Source organism: Brassica napus, chromosome A1 (assembly GCF_020379485.1).
Source record: "Brassica napus cultivar Da-Ae chromosome A1, Da-Ae, whole genome shotgun sequence".
Lineage (NCBI taxonomy): Eukaryota > Viridiplantae > Streptophyta > Magnoliopsida > Brassicales > Brassicaceae > Brassica > Brassica napus.
Genome location: NC_063434.1, coordinates 7,796,348 through 7,807,491, shown reverse-complemented (window position 1 = coordinate 7,807,491; position 11,144 = coordinate 7,796,348). Strand labels below are relative to the sequence as shown.

At 34.5% G+C, this 11,144-nt stretch overlaps 2 protein-coding genes across 2 annotated transcripts; one reads left to right on the top strand and one right to left on the bottom strand.

Annotated features, from left to right (window-relative positions):
- The first annotated feature begins 6,265 nt into the window (after positions 1 to 6,265).
- LOC106414116 (probable E3 ubiquitin-protein ligase RHA4A) lies at positions 6,266 to 7,684 on the top strand. Its single transcript, XM_013854823.3, has 3 exons — positions 6,266 to 6,575; positions 6,735 to 6,820; positions 7,308 to 7,684. The coding sequence occupies exons 1-3, from the start codon at positions 6,351 to 6,353 to the stop codon at positions 7,516 to 7,518; spliced, it is 522 nt and encodes a 173-aa protein (XP_013710277.2). The 5' UTR covers positions 6,266 to 6,350; the 3' UTR covers positions 7,519 to 7,684.
- Positions 7,582 to 10,819, bottom strand: LOC106414107 (cellulose synthase-like protein G2). Its single transcript, XM_013854810.3, has 5 exons — positions 10,149 to 10,819; positions 9,452 to 9,586; positions 9,242 to 9,349; positions 8,702 to 9,145; positions 7,582 to 8,612 (listed from the first exon to the last, which is right to left on the bottom strand). Exons 1-5 carry the CDS (start codon positions 10,728 to 10,730, stop codon positions 7,722 to 7,724), a joined length of 2,160 nt encoding a protein of 719 aa, XP_013710264.2. The 5' UTR covers positions 10,731 to 10,819; the 3' UTR covers positions 7,582 to 7,721.
- Positions 10,820 to 11,144: the final 325 nt, after the last annotated feature.

Here is an 11,144-nt window from a genome sequence, read left to right as displayed (position 1 = left end):
TATAAACCTCTTAAAACTATTCTTTGGACCTAAATTTTTTTTGAAATCCTACGGTTATAAGAAAAAACACTTGGAAAAATCCGACTGCCTATCTATTAATGAATATGAGCAACTAAATAAAATAAAATAACTAAATAACTAAAATATTAAAGTTTTGAAAGAACGAGGAGAAAAGTTAAACTCATAAAAAATGATAGCTGACAAAAAAATCACAGATAAAAAATGATAAATCTAAAAATGTCAACGTTGCTTACATTTCCAAGATAACGGGGTCAACTTGTATTGGGCCGCAATAGCACATAATGTAAAGAAAATGACAAAGATATTGACGGTTTGAAGGTGTCGATCTAATCTTCATCAAACCCCGAAATTAATTTAATATTTTAAAGAATATTTACATGACTGCGAGACTTTTCTCGAATGTTAAAATAAAAGATCTGGTATCAACCAAACTAAGCACAAATTTATAACATGAATGCATCGTCGTACTAAAATGGTCAATGTTGGATCGATTCATTATATACAAACTACAATTCTAAATATCACCGATTTCACACATTGAATATGTTTGAAGTCTCACATTATATCAGGAAAAATATACAACTTACAAAAACTACGATAAACTTCAATAGTACTTACTCCATCTACATCAATTGAAACATCATTTGCAAAAGTTCTGTGTTGGTCCCGTAGATAGATACAAATAAATGACGGAACAATCAGGCACACTTTCAGTAAAACTAAAGATCGCTAGGTATTTCATTTTGCTTGAATCTGTTGATGAATCTCGCAGTTGCATTGGTTTCCAAGTGAGTTTGTACATATACATGGAGCTTGTGATTGATATGGATTCTGGAGCAAAACCTATTCTGAATATGAATATAATTGAATTTTTTATTCTTTTGTATACTCTAATTGATCTAGTGAATGGGTTATAGGCTTCCAGTAAAACCAAAAACTATTAGCTCTTTATCTCTTCTTATCAAGTATTAGGGATGTTAAATGGGTGGGGTGTCCAAAACATAATAAACGGTAACTGACATATCTGTTTATCGATTAACACGATTTTGCCGCGCAGGTTGGATCGTATAATCATTGGCAGATCTAAAGTACTTCAAAAATTAAGTTAAAATCGATTTGGAGGAAAGTCAGCAATCTCTATACAAAGAAAATTTCAATTTGGACATTCCTTTTTAACCATGAACTGTCCTCCATTTGGACATGAATAGCTCATTGCTATCCAGCCAGCTGACCGTACTTTTATTTGTGTTTGGTCATATTTGGACCGTGAACCATCAGTGTCAGTGGCGGGCGGCGGCAAAGAAGTAGGGGTCAGTTGACCCCTATCAATTTTTAAATTTAGTTTAATATAACCTATAACTTTAATATATATTGAATGATTTGTTCATTTTTAAGGGTTTGACCCCCCTTGTTTATTATGAAATCTTTAAATTTTTTATACATATATGATTTTGACCCATTGAATTTTGTTTCTACCTCTTCGCCACTGATCAGTGTTCCAGAAAAAATGTTCATTTGGACTTGTACGATCCATCTGACACCTCTATTAAAAAAACTTGTAAGACTAATTGGACTCCAAATTGATCCATGGCTGGTTTAGTTCTTGACTTGAGCATTTACTATCCTCAGTCCATCTCAGAAACACGATTAGAGTTCAGTTGAATTGAGTTCAGGGACGGACCCATGATTGAATATTAGTGGGGTCAAAAAACATTAATGCGCTAGTGATGGGTATCGAAACCTGATTTCTGTGGGTTCAAGAACTGTAATTTACCAACTCTACTACTTATTCTTTGACAATTTTGTTATACAAAACGAATCTCATGTGGTGGTAAATGCCATTTGGTTTGGTGAACTGTAACTCGAGACTCGTTATCTCCTCTTATCAAGAACTTGGTATGATGACTTCTTGACTAGTGTTATTGTATTGGCTGTGTGAAAAGTGAAAAAGCAAGCACTTCAGGCTTCTCATGTGTTGTCCTTTTACAAATTTCAATACTCAAAAAGATAGAACTGCATAAGTATAGAGCACTAAGTCCAGAAATAGTAAACCCAACAACAAAAGTTTTTATGCTTATCTTGTGCGCATGCTTCCTTATCCCCTTCTGCACTTATTATTGGAGATAGTGACTAGCCAATCTCCGTATCTTTTCACTTCTCGTTAAAGCACTCTATATATCAAGAGTATTGTGGCATCATAGATATACAACAGAGCTGAGTCTGTTTCTTTCTGCCATAGTGTGAGATAGGGTTCGCATGTGCAACTGTTATTTACGTAACAATAAATTACATACTGAACTTGCATGGATCATTATGATTACTGCACCTGCTTTAACAAAAAAAAAAGGGAATTCCATCCAGTTGTTTTTACATATTTACTGTTCATGCAAACCCTTTACATCGCATTAGCTTTGAAACCTAGACTTAGGCACAACTAAGCCTTTATTCATAATATTAGTTCAGAAACCTATCTACAAGACAAGAACAGAACATGAAGCCTATTTACTTTCTCTTTGCAGTCAACTAGATACTTTGCATTCTTCAGAGACCGACCATGGCAGGGAACATGATTTGATCATAAGCCGCAAATGTCACTGTCCTCAACAAAAGCACCATCAGAATCTGATACCAATAAGGCCAATTAATGGCGTTTGTTTCATCAAGAGGTGAGTACGAAATTATATCGGTGTAGACTGAAAAGCTTAATAGAATCCAAGTACGACATTTTTAAGGCTGAGACCAACTGTCTGTAAGTCAAAGAGTTACTGTCTGATTTCCTTATCAAAAGCTTTTTTTTTCTCCTGATCAAAATTTATATCTCGTTTTTGGTTATAATTAACTTGCACATCAAAAAATGATGATCAACTTGACTAAAATTTGGGCCCATCTAGAAACATATATCACCCCTATCGATTGGCTTATGTTTTGTTCGACAACAGCATCCAGTGATCAGAAAATGTCACATGACACAGCCATCACAGGTCGGGCACCTTTTCAGTTACTTATTGTTGTGTAGTGACTTGTTTTGTTGCCTCTGCCAACCTTTTAACGTTGCTTATCACCAACAGTTTATGGTGCATGAAAGCTCTTTTGCTGGCACAGATGATGACTCGAAGACATATCTGCAGATTCTGCACCAACCTCCAAGTTCTGACCTCGAATTTATAAGCAACCATCAACATCACATTTTCACCTAAAAAGGTAAACGCTTCCCCTTATACCTCATTCTTTCCATGACTTTTGACCTTTCAAAATTATTAAGTGTCGATCGAAGTTGAATATTTAGTGACTAGGAGGTCTATTCATGTATACCAGTCCGGAGAAAGTTTTGTAAAAAAATATGAGAAGACAAGATGAAATATAGGTACTTCTTATGAATTCTTATGAAGTAATTTGTGTGTTTTGTTCAAAAAAAGAGAAAGAAAAGAGGTAGTAATTTGACATCTTTTTTTTTACACTTTTCGGCTAAAAGATGACTCTTATATCTCTTATTTAAGAGATGATTTTTATTTTTTCTTAATTGAAATATAAAAAAAAGTTAAGAACCGTCTTTTAATCGAAGCTAAGAACCCTAGTTAAAAGACTGTGGTTAATCATAGTCTTAGATTTAATTTAAGGGTATTGCAGTGATCAAAGTTTGTTCTCCTTATGATGTTAAGAAGAAATTGTATTATAGTGAAATATGAGACAAGAGTGCTTTAGCCTGTAATCGTAAGAAGAACATAGCTGTAACCTTAAAAGTTAGTATGTACTGCTCCTACCAAAAGCTTTAAAACGATATGAAAAGTACAGGATTTTTAATAACCTATATTTTAGCAAAAGTTTATAAAGTAGTTTTATATAATCCAGAAACTCATCTATTTAGAATCTAAGTTAGTGATATCCTTTTCATCATTCCCACTATGAGCGAGGGAGATCACTCCTCAGGATCCACTACCACCAGTGATACAAAAATATGTATAGTTTAGTCCGTGGAGCCTAGATTAAAGATATTCTTATGACAATATCCATAGTAGGCTTATCTTACTCTCTGTGTGCGTAGATGTTCTTTTCCACCAGATATTATAAAGGAATGACTAGATTTTGACCCGCGCTTTCAAAGCGCGGGATATTATTTCAATTAAATTATCAATTTTATTTTATTTTGATTCAATGTGCGACAAAACATTTAGATCTCAACGTGTGATCTAGTGGTGGGCATCCGGATATCCAATTTTTAAACATATAGAATAGCACGTAAGTTGAGATATTTTAGTATATGTTGCTCAAATTATAGTACATATTTGTAAGACTTAAAAATGATATTGTAAAATGACTACATGCATTAAGATATATAGTTTTGATATATAATAAGAAAACATATAATAAGAAAACATAGACACATTTGTAGTGCCTAAATTAAACACTTTATATAACTACACACAGCTGATATCATACACGTTTCGGTAAGTATTTCAAACACTTTATATAACTAAATTGATGACTTGAGAGTAGTTCTAAATAATATTTTGAAATGAGTATATGCATTAGTATTTACAGTTTTGTTATATGATATAAAAATATGAATGACACACATTTGTAATCTCTGAAAACGAAAGGGAAATGTTTCTGGTGCTTTGAATCTCTTTTGAGTTTATGGTCAAACTCAGTAACATACTCGTTGTTCTTGATATATGTAGGTTATGGAAAAGTTAAATGTTTCTGGTGCTTTGAATCTTCTATATGAAACCCGAATTGTATGTGTCGATTGTTTTGGAAATATGCTTGATATATTCTTTTGTAGTATTTTCCTTTTTTTTTTTAAGAAAAAGCCAGTGGCATGGTATTGTAATTATAGGGAAAAAGTAAGGACAGAATCCTATAAGGGATTTTGCTTTAATAGTATAGATAGGAGATGTTTTAGTTAATTTGATCAAACATTTGAATATAAGGCAAAATAAATGCCCTAAGAAAATGTATTAGTGGGGAAAAGGGCCAAGTTGTCCATAAACAAACGTGAAAAAACAAAAAAAGCTGTCTATCACTAAAGGAAAAGTGAGAAAAAGTGGGTCACAGATCAAATCCTAAATCAAGATATTTATTTGGGCCCTAAGCACAATCATATTGGTAAGTTTATGTGTCAGTCATTAGAAGATATAAAAACACCTTTCTGCTTTTGCTGGTAGTGAAAAATTATTGTTCATAAAGTATCTGTTTTCCTCAAAATTAACAGAATTAAGAAATGAAGTTAGTGGTTGACCGTTGATTTGTGTTTAGAGTTCGGTTTCACTAGGAAACATGTTATTTTGGATAAACTGTGAGAAGGCTACATGATAGCCTTGCGAAGTTAAAATATTGGTAGGCTGTCTGACTTTGTTACGAAATTTGTAAATAAATAACTGAAGATTCTTAGATTTTGGTACAGAATCTTGTCCTAATCCAAGTGAAGAGACCATAGGTTTATCTTCATTTAAGTAATCACCACTTTCCGAAAGTAAAAGAGAAGAATAAAAAAAATGAATGCTTATAGAAGATGTACATAGTAACAAAGTGGTTGTATTGCTATTGGTTGAAGTTGGTGATCAATTTTTACTGATTGCATAGACTTGGTCAATACAAATTCTACGTTTTGGTAGATAAAACCTATGATTGATGCTTGGCAAGTGCCAAATAATCTAATAACCAAAATGAGTCAGGAAATGAAATGATGGGTTATAATTATATAGGTCCCATGTTAGTGAGGATTGAGACACTTGAATCTAATCCTTAAGCATTATAAAGTTTCTATTCATCTTGTTTAGTGGAACCTCATCAGCTGCTTACTCGCTTGTTTCCTTTTGATTATATTAAAAGAGCCATTAGGAATATATGCGCTGCTATTTTATATAACCCAAAAGGCTCTTTTCTCCACCACTTTCCTCTTCCTGATTATGTACATAAACATGTATTCACATCACATGGGATATGTACTGTTTAAGTTTCTTATGTCATCATATCTAACCCCTGTTTTTAGGATATATGTTGAGTTTTTATTTGAAGAATGAAACTCTCTTAATCTAAAAATATATATTGTGATATTTGGTACATAAAATGCATTCACAAGGCACTTTTATTTTACTATAATTTTTTATAGATATTTTATACCATAAGAGAATCTCAGTATGATATCCAATATGGTTGCACAGTTACCTGCTTTTGGGTAGAGATGTATTACATTCACAGGATATCTATATATACTCTCCTCTTGTGCTTCCTCAACTTCCATCAAAACTTTCATTTCTCATTTGGGTCTTCTTTCCTTTCAGTTTTTATTTCTTTCTGGTGGGTGTGATTTCAAAAAGCTAAAAATTATGGTTGATCCTCAAACACCAATCCCACCTCACCTATATCCACAAGCAGTTCAACTCAAACTCTATCAAGCCTTCATCTTTTCCATTCCCATCTTATTCTCTATCATTCTCTTCCTCCTGTTCTATCTTTTTTACCTTAAGAGAAGAGCTTCTGCTCTCTCCTCTCCTCCTCCGATGATTCTTCCTGTTTCCTCGACCCACCAGCCTTCTTCTCATCTCACCTCGGTAAGTGTCACAATGTCTCTGTAGATATATACATATATGCAAAAGCACTGAATCATTCACGCCAAGAACTAGTTGACTTTGGTCATATTTATCATGGTATCATGTTATATAAAGTTTAATGAAGAATAGTGCTGAGATTGACTGCGTTATATTTTTCAGGTTTGTTTGTTAGATGTGAAAGTAGAGCTCAAAGACAAGCTTCATGTCGTTTTTTTCAATGAAGAGCTAGAAACAAGAGATTCTCTGTAAGTTACCCGTACTTAGTTCATATGAACTAGGAACGTAGAGATCGTTTCAGTGTCTTCATATTCATATGAATCTATTAAATCTTCTACGTGGCATATTTAATCTTACCACTTATGAATTCTCATGAGGCTCAACTTTAATTATCAAGATTCTTCTAAATAATTATGTTAACAGAGTTAATATACGAATTGAGATGTCTGAGAATGATCCTGTTGAAAGTTGAAATATACGAATTGAGATGCCTTTTACACATAAGTGTTTCTAGGCCGTTGCTTAGAGCTAAGGAATATTAAAAGTAAAAGACGGAAAGTTTAAATTCTAGATAAGACCAAAATCAAGATTGACAAAAATCAAGATTTATATAAAATCAATCCTAATTTGAATATATTATATAGTTTCATGTCTTTATGTTTAATTTTATCTTTGGTTGTTGCTTGTTTTTGGTGAATCGAAAGTTTGACTAATATAATGAAAAAATTGGTGCAGATGTTGCGTATGTTTGGGAGAATTCGAGTTAAAGGAAGAGTTGGTGGAAATGCCTTCATGCAAACATATATTTCATCTCGATTGTATTCACCTTTGGCTCTATTCTCATACCACTTGCCCTCTCTGTCGCTCCTCTGTCTTCATCCCTTCGACCAAAACCTCGGTGGACGACAACGACCATCCAGACTCTTCCCAAACGTCACCGGTTTGACTCATTGACCCGAAAGAAATAAACAAATACAAATTTTGTTAGCCAGTAGATCATCAATACAAAAGTTGTAAATCTTCAAATTTTATTAGATTTTGATGATGCAAGAGACCACAATGTATTACATCACATTACAAAGTGGATATATATTCTGTGACTTCTGCCTGAAGACTTATTGTTTAAAAAAAAAACCCTAACAGATGAAGTTACTTGAGTAAAAAGTAACCTCCCAGAATAAGAACAAGTGTGAGTATCCCAGCTAAGAAACAAATACCCTTTTGTAACTTTCCATCATCTTTCCTCAGCACCATGGCTTCATAGATCGGTAAGCTATTCACCACCACGAAGCTTGCAAGCATCAGCTCAAGGCTGAGTCCTTCTCCCCATGCGAAAAGACCATAGAGCCCCGAGACGAAAGCAAAGAGATTCAGGACGGCCACTGCGGTCATGGGTAAGAAAATGGACGAAGAGGGCGCAAAATCGAATATTTCTTGCTCGTACCGCTTCTTTTGTTCGTCATCACCATTGGCTTTACTGGTGACATTGAATCCAGGTGTGGAGAGGTTTAGGTTTTTGAGAGTGTACTCTATCATACCAAAGAAGAATGAAGAGAGCCCTCTTATCAGCCACATTCTCTGATCGTTCCACCATTTCTGACAAGTTCCTCCTTCCAACAAAAAATCTGCTAGATCTTGCGCATATGCACCAAGGGACAAGAAGATGTAAAGCCAAAACCATTGGTCTGATGGCTTGGGGAACACTCTAATCCCATATATTAGGGCAAGCTGAGGTAAAACCCCATAAACGGTAAGAGGAATTGAGCAAAACGGCCAAACCACATAGTAGCAATAGCCTAAGCCTGTAAACAGGCCTAATGACTTCAAACCATAGGTGAATGGGCTATACCTTGAAAACCCCATTTCAAGAAGACCAATGGACCAACGCATTTGTTGCCACACTACATCTGTTAGGCGTTTTGGGGCGCTTCCATAAAAAGCAGCTCTTTGGGGTCTACAAAACATTGATCTCCATCCTTCACAATGAAGCATGAACCCTGTGTAGTAGTCTTCTACTAATGATCCATATCTGAATCCAATCTGCATAGTTTTGCATGATAATTTGAAATTTAGATATCAAGCAGGAAAAATAAAGAGATATATTATGATTATTGGTTTTATCTAATTACCTTGGATCCCCAATTGGTGTTATGCTCGTAGTTGCATCCAGCTACATTGTGTGCCAATGCCAAAACAGTATGGGCCTTAATGGGCTTATCTGCAATCCTATTTGGCGCAAGTTCATCTAACTCAGGCAAAATCAAATTAGCTGGAGGCCCGTAGAAAACTCGTCGATTGAAAAAGCACCCAGTGCCCACGTGAATTGGGCCCATAAGACCATCATACCCAACCATATTGATGTCAAAGGGATGTATGAGCTCTGATGCATATATATCGTTTCTGTTAATTCCTTGAAATCTCTGAGGAAATTGAACAAATCCTAAACCGGAATTTATCTTAGGGTCTGACAAATAGCACAAAGCATGAAGAGGTGTTGTGGGATTGTTTGAGTACATGTCACAATCTAGTGTTAGAATGATTGGTGAGTTTGTCATCACCGAAGAAACTCGTAACTACAAAGAAAATAAAACATGTGGTTAACGAAAGATTAAACCGAAAGACTAGTTAACCAAACCGAAAACTGGTAAAAGATAAGGTTTAGTGCATACCAATGTATTAAGAGCACCGGCTTTGAAATGATGTGGTGTAGCTCTACTCTTCTCTCTTGATACATATATTAGGTTTGGCGTTATCCCTGTCTCGTTGTTTTGTAGAACCTCATGAATTAAAAGAAATGAGATCTTATTGTATAAACTTTTGTTTCAAAATATGTACAATAATATATATTTATACATATATAATGATATATTAAATTTCACCTTAATAATACTTGGATGGTCCTGAGGAGTGAATTTGTGGTCCAACAAATCGAAGACCTCACGAAACTGATCTTGATCAACTTTGCCAATATTCACCACATGTTCTACTCTCTCCTTCACATCTTCATACATTTTCTGTTTCACCACAAATTGATTACTTTGTATGTGTTTTTTTTTTTTGCTAGGTATCCAACTAAAAGCATGTAAAATATTACAAGGCTTTGACCAAAATAAATAAATAAATACATATTACAAGGCATGGCCTTATAGGCTTAAAATTTTGAGAAGAAAGTAGAGACATAGAACTAGGCAATTGCTTACTCTTGTTTTAAAAGCTAACAATTGTATAATAGAGATAGTAGTAAGTATGAAGGAATTAAATGATTAGTACCCTTACAAGAGAAACTTTTTCTGAGAACTTCAAGTGGATATGTTCTTATAACTAAAGAGATCATGAACTAAATGATTAGGATGGCCTCTTTTAGTCAAAGTCTTAAATTTAGAGTAAATACTTTATCACCCTACTCTAGAAGCCTACATACTTTATATATACCTTTGGAACTTCAATATGAGATATTCTAATAAATTCTTATAATTAATATAACTAATATATGAGTAATTTTCAAAAATTCTATTTAATTGAATTATGAGAGATTAGGCGATATGTAGAGTATAATAATGGATAGTTAGTAAATACCTTAAGATTTTCAGCTTCCTCAGTACAAGAACTTGACTTCAAGGAAAAATAAACTTCAGGAGACCGATCTTGAACATTATTCTTCTTGCAAAAAGGCAACCAATGCTCAGAGAACTTAGCAGCCTCCATCAAAGCAAACAACGTTAATGACGATCCACCATCATCCGATACGTAGACAGAGACCTTATAAGACGGGTAACCGAATGCCATCACTGATAAGACCGTGTTGGCCACCATCATGGGAGGCTCCTTGTAAGGATCAGCAGTGCATATGAACACGTCTAGCTTCGGGAAATGCTCTTCCGGTTTAGAAAAATATTTTTCAGGGTACTCGGTTCGATGAACCGGGTTTAGCCGGAGGGACGTTGTGCTGGCCCACATGAAAGCGAGAACGACGTCGGAGAGGAGAAGAAGAAACGATGTTAGAGCGGTGTGTTCTGTCAGAAGTGAATATGCATGGTGATACATGAGGGCTATGATACCACACGTGTGAACTACGGCGTAGATTCTGTATGGAATGACTCGCCGGCACGGATGGCACGTGTGGTGGGTTGCCGATTGTTCACTAGTATGAAGCTCCATTTTTGTAATGAAAATAAATGGTTTCCAAGAATCGGTAACCACATTTAGTAATATATATGGCGAGTTTTAGAATAGCTAGAAAAAAAAAATGGAAGATATTTGGTTTTTCAAAGATGGTGTGTAGTGATTTTTTCAAAGGAGAATTTAATTTAAAATTTTCTAACTTGAAAATGGATGAGGATGACTGTGAGAGTCACTGCCTTGACCATTCATGATGTCATGCATCTGCCCCCTATTCTTATTTTTTTTTTAACGCTGCATAATTATGCTATTACAACTATGATAAATATTACAGACGATTCTACAGCGATAATTCTACCTACCGCATGGGGATTCAATTTCAATAACTTTTAATCAATAGTAATTTAATAAAATCATTTAATTTTCTTGAAGTTTATCATTTTTTTTATAGAA

Coding starts and splice junctions, on each gene's coding strand:
- LOC106414116 (XM_013854823.3), top strand. CDS start 6,351: ATGGTTGATCCTCAAACACCAATCCCACCTCACCTATATCCACAAGCA. Junction 6,576..6,734: donor CTTCTTCTCATCTCACCTCG/GTAAGTGTCACA, acceptor TATATTTTTCAG/GTTTGTTTGTTAGATGTGAA. Junction 6,821..7,307: donor CTAGAAACAAGAGATTCTCT/GTAAGTTACCCG, acceptor AAATTGGTGCAG/ATGTTGCGTATGTTTGGGAG.
- LOC106414107 (XM_013854810.3), bottom strand. CDS start 10,730: ATGGAGCTTCATACTAGTGAACAATCGGCAACCCACCACACGTGCCAT. Junction 9,350..9,451: donor ACCATCCAAGTATTATTAAG/GTGAAATTTAAT, acceptor TTAATTCATGAG/GTTCTACAAAACAACGAGAC. Junction 8,613..8,701: donor ACACCAATTGGGGATCCAAG/GTAATTAGATAA, acceptor AAAACTATGCAG/ATTGGATTCAGATATGGATC.